This window comes from Hypanus sabinus, chromosome 12 (genome assembly GCF_030144855.1).
Source record: "Hypanus sabinus isolate sHypSab1 chromosome 12, sHypSab1.hap1, whole genome shotgun sequence".
NCBI lineage: Eukaryota > Metazoa > Chordata > Chondrichthyes > Myliobatiformes > Dasyatidae > Hypanus > Hypanus sabinus.
In genome coordinates, this window is record NC_082717.1 from 109,232,651 (window position 1) to 109,249,071 (window position 16,421).

Genomic DNA, 16,421 nt, shown 5'->3' on the forward strand with positions numbered 1-16,421 from the left:
GATGAGCTGGTATTGGAGAGATAGAGAGGGTCCAGAGGAGGTTCTTGAGAATGATGCCAGGAATGCAAAGGTCAGCCTGTAAGAATCATTGGAAAATTCCCAGCCTGTGTTCGAAGCCTGGATTTGGAGAGGATGTTTCTGTTGGTAGGAGAGTCTAGGGCCTGAGGTTACAGCCTCAGAATAAAGGAACATCCCTTTAGGAGAGAGATGAGCAGGAATTTCTTTAGCCAGAGGGTGGTGAATCTGTGGAATTCATCGGCACAGGTGCCTGTGGAGGCCAAGCCACTGGGCGCGTTTAAAGCAGAGGTCAATAGTTTCTTCATTGGTAAGGGAGTGGAGGGTTACAGAGAGAAGGTGGGAGAATGGGAATGAGAAAAGATCAGCCATGACTGAACGGCAGAGCATACTTGATGGGCCAGATGGCCTATTTTGACTCTAAATCATGGTTTTATGATGTCCTGGTCTTTTCTCTGTGTGACAGGTTTGATCCCCATGACTGCCAAAGATCATTTGAAGACATTACCACAAAGATTATATTTTGTAGATTTTTATTTGATGAAGAACCACACAACGGATTACAAACTTCACTATTAACGATCTGTGATCTCACCGACTTTCGTTGTGTTACACTGAATGTCCAGCTGTTGCTGAATTGCTGGTGAGGCAGACGTTAATTAACAAAATTCATTGGATATTGACTGACAAAATTATCTCCAGTACATCTGTAAATTATTGCAAACTGGGTAACTCAAAGCACGTGCAAACTACATTAAAGATGTGTACAAGAAGTACCCGATGATTAAGTCCATTTGTGTTACTTGGATCGTATACAAAGCAACAAATCAAATCTGTAAAGCAAAAAATCATAAGATCTACAGGAGGAAGTCCCTTCCCGATGGACATCATGCATAGATTTGTGTCAATGCTTACAAAGTTTAAAATCATTAATAAGATTGTTTTGTTAATTGCAAGACAGAAACTCCTGATTTCTGATTCTTGTGGCCTTTCTCATCTTCCTTCCTAAAGCGAAAAGGGGAACGTACAAAATTTTGAAAGGGATAGATAAGATAGAAGTAGAAAAGTTGTTTCCATTGGTAGGTGAGACTAGAACAAGGGGACATTGTCTTAAGTTTCAGGGCAGAAGATTTGGGACAGAGATGAGGGGAAACTGTTTTTCCAGAGAGTGGTGAATCTGTGGAATTCTCTGTCCAGGGAAGCAGTTGAGGCTTCTTCGCTAAATATATTTAAGATACAGTTAGGTAGCTTTTTACATAGGGGAATTAAGGGTTATGGGGAGAAGGCAGGTAGATAGAGCTGAGTTTACAGACAGATCAGCCATGATCTTATTGAATGGTGGAGCAGGCTCGATGGGCCGGATGGCCTACTCCTGCTCCTATTTCTTATGTTCTTATGATGGAATAGCAGAGAAGATTCAATGGGCTGAATGGCCTATTTCTACACCAAGGAATATGTTAGGAGAGGAGAGTGGATCATGGGAAAAAGGGAAGGAGAAGGGACACACGAGGGAGGTGAAGAGAAGGGGTCAAGAGGGGAGCCAAATGGGGAATGGAAAAGGAGAGCAGAGGAAGGGAGAAGTAATTATAACTTGCTGTTAGACTTGCGATAGAAAATATTTGAGAAATGCCAAAGATACCCTCTGAGCTCACTCTTCCACCAATTTTCTTAGCCAACTCAGTATATTCCCTTCTGAATCTTTTTCAAGCTCCGGATCAGCACTCTGTATTTCATTTAGCAAAGCGTTCACCTCTCGATAGTTCTCCTCTTCGTCAATTTGACTTGTTCCCTTGCACTGGTTAAAGATTTTCACGTTCAGTGTACGCTCCAGCTCCAACACTGTCATATTGATTACACTCTTACCGGTCAGCAACTCTTTCATGAATGCAATGGAGAAGTTCATCTTGGTATTCACTGGGGTTACTTCCATCTCCTCAGGTGAACTAAGCACATCCAGCCTCCCTGAGGAGGTACAGCAAGCAGCGGACCAGATCAGCCCGGGCACCACAACCTTATTCTTCATTTTTTTCTCTGTGTAGTTACCAGAGCCCGTTACCACGTACATCCGGCTGCCAGAGTTGTGGCAGTTCTCCGCCAATCCTTTAATGAGTTTCTCCGCGCGAGCATACCATCGCTTATTATCACCACCAACCATGGGGATTGCATTAGTGAGGGTGCAGCTGGCTGTTGAACTATCTTGTTTATTGAAGGAAAACGGGTACAGATGCCCCCGTTCATAAACTGAGTTCTTGTAATCTGTGTCCACCGCTTGTTTTTCACTGGTCCTGTTCTCGCTGGATTTCATTTCAGGACTGGCAGTCCGATTATCAATCTAAAACCAGCAGAAATTAGTCCATAGGAAATATTCACTATTTATAAAATTAGCTAAGAGAGGTCTCAATTAACTTCAATTCCTCAATCAAGGGTTATGGATACTCATGGCTAGTGGTTAACAGAAAAGGCAATACACGGAGAAAGAATGAGGTATGAAGGTAAACTAGCCAAGAATATAAAGGAGGATAGTAAAGCTTCTTTAGGTATGTGAAAAGACCAAAATTGGGCCATTGAAGACAGAAACGGGTGAATTTATTATGGGAAACAAAGAAATGGCAGATGAGTTGAACAGGTACTTTGGATCTGTCTTCACTAGAGAAGACACAAACAATCTCCCAGATGTAATAGTGGCCAAAGGAACTAGGGTAATGGATGAACTGAATGAAATTTATATTAGGCAAGAAACGGTGGTGGATAGGCTGTTGGGTCTGAAGACTGGTAAGTCCCCAGGACCTGATGAGAAAATCATGCTTGACTAATCTTCTGGAGTTTTTTGAGGATGTAACTATGAAAATGGACAAGGGAGAGCCAGTGGATGTAGAGTACCTGGACTTTCAGAAAGCCTTTGATAAAGTCCCACATAGGAGATTAGTGGGCAAAATTAGGGCACATGGTATTGGGGGCAGAGTACTGACATGGATTGAAAATTGGCTGGCTGACAGGAAACAAAGAGTAGCGATTAACGGGTCCCTTTCGGAATGGCAGGCTGTGACCAGTGGGGTACCGCAAGGTTCGGTGCTGGGACCGCAGCTGTTTACAATATACATTAATGATTTAGATAAAGGGATTAAAAGTAACATTAGTAAATTTGCCGAAGACACGAAGTTGGGTGGCACTGTAAAATGTGAGGATGATGTTAGGAGAATGCAGGGTGACTTGGACAGGTTGGGTGAGTGGGCAAATGTATGGCAGATGCAGTTTAATGTGGATAAATGTGAGGTTATCCACTTTGGTGGCAAGAACAGGAAGGCAGATTACTATCTAAATGGAGTCAAGTTAGGAAAAGGGGAAATACAACGAGACCTAGGTGTTCTTGTACATCAGTAAATGAAAGCAAGCATGCAGGTACAGCAGGGAGTGAAGAAAGCTAATGGCATGCTGGCCTTAGGAATTGAGTATAGGAGTAAAGAGATCCTTCTGCAGCTGTACAGGGCCCTGGTGAGACCCAACCTGGAGTATTGTGTGCAGTTTTGGTCTCCAAATTTGAGGAAGGACATTCTTGCTATTGAGGGAGTGCAGCGTAGGTTCACAAGGTTAATTCCCGGAATTGCGGGACTGTCATACGTTGAAAGATTGGAGCGACTGGGCTTGTATACACTGGAATTTAGAAGGATGAGAGGGGATCTAATTGAACCATATAAGATTATTAAGGGACTGGACATGCTGGAGGTAGGAAGCATGTTCCCACTTATGGGTGAGTCCAGAACTAGAGGCGACAGTTTAAGAATAAGGGGTAGGCCATTTAGAACAGAGATGCGGAAAAACTTTTTCAACCAGAGAGTGGTGGATATGTGGAATGCTCTGCCCCAGAAGGCAGTGGAGGTCAAGTCTCTGGATGCATTCAAGAGAGAGTTAGATAGAGCTCTTATAGATAGCGGGGTCAAGGGATATGGGGAGAGGGCAGGAACGGGGTACTGATTGTGTATGATCAGCCATGATCACAGTGAATGGTGGTGCTGGCTAGAAGGGCTGAATGGCCTACTCCTGCACCTAATGCCTATTGTCTATTGTTAACAAGGACTTACTGTAACCTGCCCAAAGGTCACTTCTGACCCTCTGTGTGACAGTAACTAATTTTCTACTAGTTCCTGTTAGTGACCAGTGGTACAAGACAGAGGTGAGGAGATGGAGATCTTTATGGCAATAAGGACTGATGATGGGTAACTCATTGCCCATAAGAACAGGCACTGAGGGTCAACCAGGTGCTTTGAAAGGAATTCAGTGTCATCAGGGAGAGAAAATTGCAGAGATATGTGGAAAGAGGAAAGGACAGAGGGTAAGGGTGCTCAAGAACACCAGTACTATAACAAACTTCTAGATCAGGGCCCTAACTGCTTGTGTCATGGTCTGGCGTGGTAATTCGAATGCACAGGCACATAAGAAACTGCAGAGAGTAAGTGGACTCTGAACAGTACTGTAGTCACTCCATGCATTGCACCGCCACAAAAAAATTCACGAGATATGTGAGTTACAATAAAACTGATTCTGATAGAGGTCTCTATCGTGGCTGAGAGTGGGAAGCAGACAGTGAGAGGGGAATCATGGTTGGGAAAAGGGGAAGGGGGAGGGAAGGGAGTGGGGAGCACCAGAGAGACATTCTGTAATGATCAATAAACCAATTGTTTGATATCAAATTACCTTTCCTGGTGTCTCAGGTCTGGGTATGTTTGCACCTGTACCACCCCCACCCCGCTCTCCTTCTCTACCTCCCATCCCATACCCCTCCCGCAATGCTCCACCCTCACCATTCCTAATATCCTTTGCTCCCGCCAGACTTTCAAACTCGCTGTCTGCTCCATGTTGACAAGTACTGTCCAGTGCAAAAGTCTTAGACAGCATGGATATATATCGGATCAGTAACTTCCCACTTTTTGTGTTCTAACTGAGTTCTTTCTAATTTAAAAAATTGTGGTTGATTTGTTTTTATTGTGAATGCTGTTACCTGATGCTTTGTGCCTATAACACTGCTTCAAGGAAGTTTTTTTCATTTCACCTGTCTATACATGTGCTCATGTAGATGACTATAAACTCAATATTAACTATTGAAAATCGCGTAACTGCAGATGCTGAAAATCTGAGGTAAGGATGGAATATCCTGGAAGTATTCAGCATCGGTTTAAGTTTGGGGAATGGTTCTGATGGGATAACTCTCCCAGGACTGACATAGACTTGTTGGGTGGAACAGTCTCCTCCTGCATTGCAACATTCCATGACCCTCAGCATTTTCAGAGGGGACAATTTGTAGTGAGAAGGTGTCCATAAGGTAGCAACTGGATGCAAGTTCCTTCATTATTAGAGCAGAACAAACAACAGGGTTATGCCATTCAGCCCATCAATCCTGTCCTAACAATTAGTAAGACTATGGGTGATCTTTCATTTCTCTGTCATTTTCCTGCATGAATCCAATATCTATGACTTCCCTTAACATGTACAAGTATGTTGCTCTTAGAATATTTCAAACACTGACACCAAATGTACGTTGCTCCCAATTACAATATCTGCAGTCTCCTGTCTCTAAACTGTTCATAGTTCGACCAATTTGTAAACAGTCAGTTCCTTTACACACACTATTACATGCAAACTTACACTCACATACAAAGCGTTTCACACTCTCTCTCACTCGCACACACACTCACTCATGCCAACTCTCCTCTCTCGCTCTCTTTCAGATACACACACATGCATACACTCTCTCGCAAATGAACTGATAGGAGAATAAATGCCAGAAACTAGAGACAGGCACAGATAAGGAAGGAATGTTATGGGACAGAATAAACTAATTACTGGTCTCTGTAAAAGTACAAAAGTGGTTTGATTTGAGCTGTAAGATTAAAGCTACCTACTTAACATATGGAGACAGACTTTCCTTGCAAGTAATAAGTGCGGATATAATTTGATCCACTCTGAAATTGGTGAAGTTTGTTACAGTAAATTAGTATACCTAGCTGAATGGTAGATGGCAGAATTTGAAAGTTTCTCCAAGACTTGCCTGCCTAGGTGCAGCAGCAGCTCAGAGAATCCCAAGGATGGGACTGTCTAAGACAAAACTGCTCGGAAGAAGCAATCAGCAAAAAATGAAAGTTACTTTTGCTTCTGCAGGTTTTGCCTCTTGGCAGCCAGACTTCATTTCTGTCTTCCTTTTGCCCTGTACGCTGTGATCAATGCTATGGTGTTGTGTGGATCCGTTTCTCTCACTATGATTACAATGCATTTGGTATGGCAACAGAAATTCCGAGGAATTAAAAAAGGTGAATATTTCATGTCAACCTAGCGTCCGGGGCGTGTGGAAAAATGTGAGCAAACAAACTGAATGGTTCAGTGTAGGAAACACTTACACAGGTTGGCCTAGTGTTGGCGATGTGTGAAATTTTACTGAGGTACCATGAGAAAGGAAATCGGTAAACCATCCAATAATGAAAGGGTGTCAGAACTAAATACTGAAATGTGTTAAACTCTACAGAGCGCTGATGTGAAAACTGGAACGTTGGTGGAATATTGGTAAATGTAAATAGAACAAAAAAAAAGATAAAGTAAAAGATGGGGTGGGGCAAAACTTTTCCTGATCCAGAAAAAGAAATTTACTGATTTGTAGACGCAGAGGAGGATGGATTTGACTTACTGTACGTATCGGTTTCAGTTCCAGTGTGAAAAGCTGGTTATAGAAAAGAACAAACAGGAGGGAGCAGCCCAGTAGCTGAGACCGAAGTGGAGGGACTGAAGAAACAGTGGGGTGATTTAAAGATGGCTGTGAATGTGATACAAGAAATCGGTACATGAAAAGTAACGCTGCACTGGAGATTGTACAAACTCGTTAAAACAGTTGCAAAGGCTGCAGAGCCAACTTGCTGCACAGAGAGGAGTAATATGTGCTTTTGGATCTGGAAGAGGGGAGCAGGATGAATCTGGAAATATGAGTTGGAGTGATTTAGCAGGTAAGATGGTCAGATATGGTTATGATGAGGACTCTGCTTCTGAGGATCCCCAGCCAACACACAACCAAGAAGAGCCAGTGTTACCGTCAGCATGATCGCGCCTCCACCCAGTTACTATCAGAGAGGATGGAGCTGGGGAAGGAACTCTACACTACTCCATTTGGACCACGGCAGATGGGGAATATTGCTAAGGATTTACGTTCCCGGGGAAGATTTTAGAGAGTTGTTCCAAGAGTGCAATGCACAAGCTGCTCTCTGGTAATGGTTAGTTGTGCTTGACAAATAACTTCCAATATTTCTTTGTTTTAAAGTATTAAAAATAACTTATTCCCTCAATTTTGTTAAAGGAAATAATCCCGCGAGTTGGGATCACCTGGACACTATCTAGGGACAATGGTACTCATTTCACTGATAAAGTCATTAAATTAATATGCAAAGCCTTGCAGGTGGATCAACGTTTCCATTGTAGCTACCATCCTCAGTCAGTGGGCCTAGTGGAAAGGATGAAATGAACAATTAAGAATAAATTTAGCAAAATGTGTGAGAAAACAGGACTAAAGTGAAACAGGTCCTGATTTTGGTTCTAATAGAACCATTGGCTTGTCCCTACACTAGGTCACAATGGGATGGGCCTTAATCATCAGATAGGCTGCGGGGAGTTAAGCAGATGGATGTAAATAACCTGGATTCTGAGCCATTGCGTTACTCTAAAATAAATATTACCAGATATTATCAACAGGTAAAGGAAGCCCAGCAACCAGTAAGCCCCACGACATCAAGCCCGGAGATTCCGTGGTGATGCAGACGTTTGAAAGAAGTAATTATCTGGAACTGCGATTTGAGGGACCATTTCATACAACCATCAAGATAAGAGAAAAGCCGTTGCCAGTTCATGCCTCTCACTGTAAGAAAGTGCATAACACAGTCCTAACAACAGTGGTTAGATTAGTGTGTGTCCTTTCTCCGACAGATGTATCTGCCTCGAACGCTTTCTTACGAATGACTTACCAGCATGCGAACAGGACCAATATCTCAGGCTGCTGGGTTTGTAGAAATGGGTGTGTCCCTTTTACCCATACCATTCAGTGAAACAGATGAACTGTTACTCGATGTGGTCCAAGCCCTCTGCCCTGGAAACATCTGGTACATGATAGGACACAGACCCCCTTGCTCCCCTTTACGGTGCAAGAATGTCAATGGGGGAAGATGAGGATATTAACTTGGAAACAAGCTGTTTAGAAGATGGTATATACCTCCGTATGACAATGCTAAGCCCTGAGTAAATGGAGTTATTCTTATCCTTGGGGAAAGGTAACACTTGCGTATGGAACTGGTAAAGCAGCACAGGAACTGATTAACATGGCATCAGCATCGGAAAAGGTTAACAAGTGAAACTGCACATGCTTCTGTTCAAATAAACAATATCTAAATTGTTGGCAGTATTGATGGCAGTCTGTACGTCAACTTTACAAAACCAATGGCCTTGGACTATGTTTTATCTGAAAAAGTAGGCAAGTGTACCCTGACTGGACAAGAATGTCGTATTTACATACCAGATGAATCTGAAGATATAACTCACTTTGTGTTTCATATCCAAGAGGCCACTGAACAGTGGGAGATCAACTTCACAATTATAACTCTCTAGGAAGGGGATGGTGGGCAACTATTCAACTTTATGGCATAATCATTGGTACAATAATAATAGCTGTTGTTGTTTTGTGGATTTTGTGTAGTATAGTAGGACTAAGAAGGAGAGGATATTGAAAATTGGTATCTGGTGGTGCAAACTAGGAAAGTGGATTTTGCTTAACTGAAGTTCTGGCACTGTATCATTACAGCAAAGTTTAAAATCACTGTGATTATTGTACTCATACCTCAAAGTGTTGTGTATTGAAGATAATTGTGTTGTCGTGAAATGACAAACAAGGGGAAATGTGGAAATCTATCTATAACCCTGAAGTCTTTATCAATTTAGAACTTCTGTAAAATGGAACCTGTGTGATTTCAGAGCGCTTTGCTAGTTTGGATGCAGGCTTATAAGAAGCCTGTGTGTGTTTTATATCAAGGTGTATGTTTACGGCAGGAATGTTTTGACAACAGAGTAAAACAGGACAGAGCTGTCATGGGGGAAGAAACCTCTACAGGCCAGTAGACTGATTGGAGAACAGGTGCCAGCAACCAGAGATGTGTCCAGATGAAGAGGGAATGTTATGGAATGGAACAAACGAATTACTGCACTCTGTAAAAGTGGCTTGTTTTCAGCTACCAACTTAATGTATGGAAGTAGACTTACCTTGCAGTAAATTATAAATGAGCCTATAAATTGATCAACTATGAATTTTTTGTAGTTGGTTACTGTATAATAGAAGACCGAGTTGAATGGTGCACAGCAACACTCACAGTAATACACTCTCTGTCACACATACACGCTCAAACACAGGCACGCATGCGCACACATATACACACACCATCTCTCTCTCTCACACTCACACTCACAAACACATGCATGCACGCACACACACACACATAAATACATGCATACATAAGCACACACATACACACACCATCTCTCTCTAACACACATCACACATACACACAAACTATTTCGCTTGCTGTCTCACACAAATACAGACCAAAGTCTCGGTATTTCCTGACTCAATTTGTCTCGGATCATAATGAGATATTCTCAAAGTTCAAAGTTACCATATACTACTGGGTCAGTGTGGATGGGAGAATGGAAAAGGAAGGGTGCAAATTGAGAACAGTTGTTATCGGGGAAATGGACCTCAGAAATGTTTAAGTTGTTTAGGATACACTTGCATGGGATTCACTGAGTCAAGGAAAAAAAGACTTGGGAAAGGAACTGTGGTTGACAAGAGAGGAGAAACGTTGAGTTAGGTAGTAGACCTTTAAGCTAAACACCCACTCAACTCTCCATCAGGCACACAAACCCAATCCTTTGGAGTGACTCCCACGTGGCTTCAGGTTCAAGTTAATTACTCGACATGATCACCTCTATCAGTTACAAACAATTGCTGTCTCCTGGCTGCAAGTGGCAATTCTCCTCAACACCAACTGCACCATCTGACAATTGATTGCATCCCCAGAGATTACCACCAAAACTAACCCAAAACTAACAAGCCTACTTACCAATATTATTCTGCATTGGCCCACTCACTTTACCTCAGTATGTCCAATATCCACTTCTGTCTAGATGGACATCCACCCGATGGGGATGGAGGGGTAAAGGGACTGGACATCCACCTGATGGGGATGGAGGGGTACAGGGACTGGACATCCACCTGATGGGGATGGAGGGGTACAGGGACTGGACATCCACCTGATGGGGATGAAGGGGTATAGGGACTGGACATCCACCTGATGGGGATGGAGGGGTATAGGGACTGGACATCCACCTGATGGGGATGAAGGGGTATAGGGACTGGACATCCACCTGATGGGGATGGAGGGGTATAGGGACTGGACATCCACCCGATGGGGATGGAGGGGTATAGGGACTGGACATCCACCTGATGGGGATGGAGGGGTATAGGGACTGGACATCCACCTGATGGGGATGGAGGGGTATAGGGACTGGACATCCACCCGATGGGGATGGAGGGGTATAGGGACTGGACATCCACCTGATGGGGATGGAGGGGTATAGGGACTGGACATCCACCTGATGGGGATGGAGGGGTATAGGGACTGGACATCCACCTGATGGGGATGGAGGGGTATAGGGACTGGACATCCACCTGATGGGGATGAAGGGGTATAGGGACTGGACATCCACCTGATGGGGATGGAGGGGTATAGGGACTGGACATCCACCCGATGGGGATGGAGGGGTATAGGGACTGGACATCCACCTGATGAGGATGGAGGGGTATAGAGACTGGACATCCACCTGATTGGGATGGAGGGGTATCGGGACTGGACATCCACCTGATGGGGATGGAGGGGAATAGGGACTGGACATCCACCTGATGGGGATGGAGGGGTACAGGGACTGGACATCCACCTGATGGGGATGGAGGGGTTTAGAGACTGGACATCCACATGAAGGGGATGGAGGGGTATAGGGACTGGACATCCACCTGATGGGGATGGAGGGGTATAGGGACTGGACATCCACCTGATGTGGATGGAGGGGTACAGGGACTGGACATCCACCTGATGGGGATGGAGGGGTATAGGGACTGGACATCCACCTGATGTGGATGGAGGGGTACAGGGACTGGACATCCACCTGATGGGGATGGAGGGGTATAGGGATTGGACATCCACCTGATGGGGATGGAGGGGTATAGGGACTGGACATCCACCTGATGAGGATGGAGGGGTATAGAGACTGGACATCCACCTGATTGGGATGGAGGGGTATCGGGACTGGACATCCACCTGATGGGGATGGAGTGGTATAGGGACTGGACATCCACCTGATGGGGATGGAGGCGTATAGGGACTGGACATCCACCTGATGGGGATGGAGGGGTTTAGAGACTGGACATCCACATGAAGGGGATGGAGGGGTATAGGGACTGGACATCCACCTGATGGGGATGGAGGGGTATAGAGACTGGACATCCACGTGATGGGGATGGAGGGGTATAGGGACTGGACATCCACCTGATGGGGATGGAGGGGTACAGGGACTGGACATCCACCTGATGGGGATGGAGGGGTATAGGGACTGGACATCCACCTGATGGGGATGGAGGGGTACAGGGACTGGACATCCACCTGATGGGGATGGAGGGGTATAGGGACTGGACATCCACCTGATGGGGATGGAGGGGTATAGGGACTGGACATCCACCCGATGGGGATGGAGGGGTATAGGGACTGGACATCCACCTGATGGGGATTGAGGGGTATAGGGACTGGACATCCACCTGATGGGGATGGAGGGGTATAGAGACTGGACATCCACCTGATGGGGATGGAGGGGTAAAGGGACTGGACATCCACCCGATGGGGATGGAGGGGTATAGGGACTGGACATCCACCTGATGGGGATGGAGGGGTATAGGGACTGGACATCCACCTGATGGGGATGGAGGCGTATAGGGACTGGACATCCACCGGATGGGGATGGAGGGGTATGGGGACTGGACATCCACCTGATGGGGATGGAGGCGTATAGGGACTGGACATCCACCTGATGGGGATGGAGGGGTATAGGGACTGGACATCCACCTGATGGGGATGGAGGGGTATAGGGACTGGACATCCACCTGATGGGGATGGAGGGGTATAGGGACTGGACATCCACCTGATGGGGATGGAGGGGTATAGGGACTGGACATCCACCTGATGGGGATGGAGGGTTACAGGGACTGGACATCCACCCGATGGGGATGGAGGGGTATAGGGACTGGACATCCACCTGATGGGGATGGAGGGGTATAGGGACTGGACATCCACCCGATGGGGATGGAGGGGTATAGGGACTGGGCATCCACCTGATGGGGATGGAGGGGTATAGGGACTGGACATCCACCTGATGGGGATGGAGGGGTATAGAGACTGGACATCCACCTGATGGGGATGGAGGGGTATAGGGACTGGACATCCACCTGATGGGGATGGAGGGGTATAGAGACTGGACATCCACCTGATGGGGATGGAGGGGTATAGGGACTGGACATCCACCTGATGGGGATGGAGGGGTACAGGGACTGGACATCCACCCCATGGGGATGGAGGGGTATAGGGACTGGACATCCACCCGATGGGGATGGAGTGGTATAGGGACTGGACATCCACCTGATGGGGATGGAGGGGTATAGGGACTGGACATCCACCTGATGGGGATGGAGGGGTACAGGGACTGGACATCCACCTGATGGGGATGGAGGGGTATAGGGACTGGACATCCACCTGATGGGGATGGAGGGGTACAGGAACTGGACATCCACCTGATGGGGATGGAGGGGTATAGGGACTGGACATACACCCGATGGGGATGGAGGGGTATAGGGACTGGACATCCACCTGATGGGGATGAAGGGGTATAGGGACTGGACATCCACCTGATGGGGATGGAGGGGTATAGGGACTAGACATCCACCTGATGGGGATGGAGGGGTATAGGGACTGGACATCCACCTGATGGGGTTGGAGGGGTATAGGGACTGGACATCCACCTGATGGGGATGGAGGGGTATAGGGACTGGACATCCACCTGATGGGGATGGAGGGGTTTAGAGACTGGACATCCACCTGATGGGGATGGAGGGGTATAGGGACTGTTCATGTACCTGATGGGGATGGAGGGGTACAGGGACTGGACATCCACCGGATGGGGATGGAGGGGTATAAGGACTGGACATCCACCTGATGGGGATGGAGGGGTATAGGGACTGGACATCCACCTGATGGGGATGGAGGGGTATAGGGACTGTTCATGTACCTGATGGGGATGGAGGGGTACAGGGACTGGACATACACCCGATGGGGATGGAGGGGTATAAGGACTGGACATCCACCTGATGGGGATGGAGGGGTATAGGGACTGGACATCCACCTGATGGGGATGGAGGGGTATAGGGACTGGACATCCACCTGATGGGGATGGAGGGGTATAGGGTCTGGACATCCACCTGATGGGGATGGAGGGGTATAGGGACTGGACATCCACCTGATGGGGATGGAGGGGTATAGGGACTGTTCATGTACCTGATGGGGATGGAGGGGTATAGGGACTGGACATCCACCTGATGGGGATGGAGTGGTATAGGGACTGTTCATGTACCTGATGGGGATGGAGGGGTATAGGGTCTTAACATCCTTTTAGAATCAAGGTTAGTGGGAATTTCTTTCGCCAGCGAGTAGTGAATCTATGGAATTCCTTGCTACAGGCAGCAGTTGGGAACATGTCGTTTTGTATATTTAGGGTGGTGCTTGATTAGATTCTTCATTGGTCAGAGTATGAAGGGAATTGGGGGAAAGACAGAATATTGAGAGGAAGAATGTTCAGGCAATGGCGTACCAGACTCAAAGGGCCGAATGGTCTAATCCTGCCCCTGTATCTTATGGTCAAATGGTTTGTCGTGGTCTAGGTGGGCGCACGTTCCTGCTTTTGCCTCTGCTTCTGTCGTGCTCTGTGATTCTGCAAAACTGCACATGGTGGGAAAACTGAAACTTGTAGGAAATAACATGGTTCGAAGGAGAATAAGCAACCTCCACACAGACATCGGCAGAATCAGGATCGAACCTGAGTCTCTGGCAGTCTGAGGCAATGGTTCTACTCACTGTCCCACTCCTTGACTGCGCTTTTGTATGCAAAATAACCTAATGCCCGGGGGGTCACAGAAGCTGCTGTATCTTACCTGAGGCTCGTAAAACCAGGGACAGGGTCTCTTTATTTCCTCCATGCTGCTGGGCCCTTGATACGTGTAGGCAGAGTAGACAGGGATCCTCAGGTCTGTCCGGTACAAGGTGGCGAAGTGATAGTGGTTCTTGTACATCTGACAGATCTTGACCGGATTGCCCATGTTTTCAAATCCCTGCGGTGGGATCCCATCCTTGAAGAAAGAATCACATTCCTGGAAGTCTGTAACCACTTTCCCCTGCACTATCCCAGGTTGGGAAGTTGCCAGGAGCAGGAACCAGACCGGAGAGCCCAGCCCAATGGCCATGCTCAGCAGAGAGGGCTTCAACCCTGGACTGGCAAGCCAACGATCTGTGTCACTGCAGTTTCCCGGGCTAAGCTCTGAAAGACGGAACCTTCTGGAATGAGGGAGCACAGAGGAGAGTGAACCACTCACTCAGGCTCCTCTGTCCTATTTTTATATGGCAAGAAGGAAGGAACTCACTATTCCTTCCGAGAACAGTGAGTGCTGACGTGAGCAAAGTCAGCAGATTTCTACTGCCTGGTCCTCTGAAAATGCTGAACCCATGCAACTGGGGCCAGCTTTCGGTGGGGGGGGGTGGGGGCGTGACATCAGTACTTCCTTCTGCATCACTGTCCCAGTGCAGAGGCCATCAAAGTTCAAAGTAAATTTATTATCAAAGTATGTTAGTAAATAGATAGGCAGCAGATAAATAACGCTGAGGACATGAAGCTCTGGAGTCCTTGAAAGTGAGTCAGTTCAGTGTTGAGGTGAGTGAAGTTACCCACGCTGGTTCAGTAGCCTGGTAGCTGAGAGGTAATAACTGGTCCTGAACCTGCTGGTGGTGGACCTAAAGCAGTGACAGCAGTGAGAAGAGAACACGGCCGAGATGGTAGGGTCCCTGATGATGCACCCTGTAGATCCATTCAGTGCTAGGGAGGCCTTTTCCTCTGAGAGTGTCGGCTGTATCCACCACGTTTTGTCAACTTTCCCACTCTTGGTCGTTGGTGTTTCCATACCAGACCGTGAGGCATCCAGTTAGGGTACTCTCCAATGTGCATCTATAGAGGTTTGTCAACGTTTCAGATGTTGTGCTGAATCGAAGTGGAGATGCTGCCGCACCCCCCTTTCCGAAGGCACTTCTGTTTTGGGTCCAGGATGACATGACAGTGCTAAGCAAGCATACACGATGGGCCATAGACTCAATGTAAGGAGAGGGCTGCTTCAGCAAGACCTGGATGCTGGTGGGTGTCAGTGGTCCTTGATGATAGGAGGCTGCTTGACAAAGACCAGAAGGTCCCACTACGTGGAATACAGAGTCCTCTAGGCAGCTGGGTAAAGGTATGATCTTGCTCGCAGCAGGCCGATGCTGACTTGAAGGCCTGAGACTAGAGTTGTGTCACAGGAATCTGTGTTGGGTACCTTTCTTTGTCATGTTCATTAAAAACGTAGTCGTAGTCACAGGGTTAGAAAGCACAGATCTGGAGCTAAGCACCTTCCTGAACAAGTGGATCCTGGAGTTCGCGACCAACAGACTGCAATCAGTAACACCTCCACTATGATCAACAACGGCTGTCTTGTCAGCCCCCGACCCATACCCCCAGTAGACCCACATCCTCTACTCCCAGTACAATCAGCCCTCAGACCCTCCTCTACACCCAGTACACCCACTTCCTCTACTCTCAGTCCACCCACACCCTCAGACCCTCCTCTACTCCCTGTACACTCAGACCCTCAAACCCTCCTCTACCCCAGTACACTCAGACCCACAGACCCTCCTCTACTCGCAGTACACTCAGACCCTCAGACCCTCCTCTACTCCCAGTACACTCAGACCCTCAGACCCTCCTCTACTCCCAGTACACCCACACCCTACTCCCAGTACACCCATACCCTCAGACCCTCCTCTACTCCCAGTACACTCAGACCCTCAGACCCTCCTCTACTCCCAGTACACCCACACCCTACTCCCAGTACACCCAGACCTTCAGACCCTCCTCTACTCCCAGTACACTCTGACCCTCAGACCCTCTACCCCAGTACACTCAGACCCTCAGACCCTCCTCTACTCCCTGTACAC

General features: G+C 47.1%; 1 protein-coding gene across 1 annotated transcript; it reads right to left on the reverse strand.

The window, feature by feature from the left end:
- Positions 1 to 537: 537 nt before the first annotated feature.
- Positions 538 to 14,812, reverse strand: LOC132403278 (endonuclease domain-containing 1 protein-like). Its single transcript, XM_059986715.1, has 2 exons — positions 14,339 to 14,812; positions 538 to 2,347 (listed from the first exon to the last, which is right to left on the reverse strand). The coding sequence occupies exons 1-2, from the start codon at positions 14,645 to 14,647 to the stop codon at positions 1,664 to 1,666; spliced, it is 993 nt and encodes a 330-aa protein (XP_059842698.1). The 5' UTR covers positions 14,648 to 14,812; the 3' UTR covers positions 538 to 1,663.
- Between the last annotated feature and the right edge of the window lie 1,609 nt (positions 14,813 to 16,421).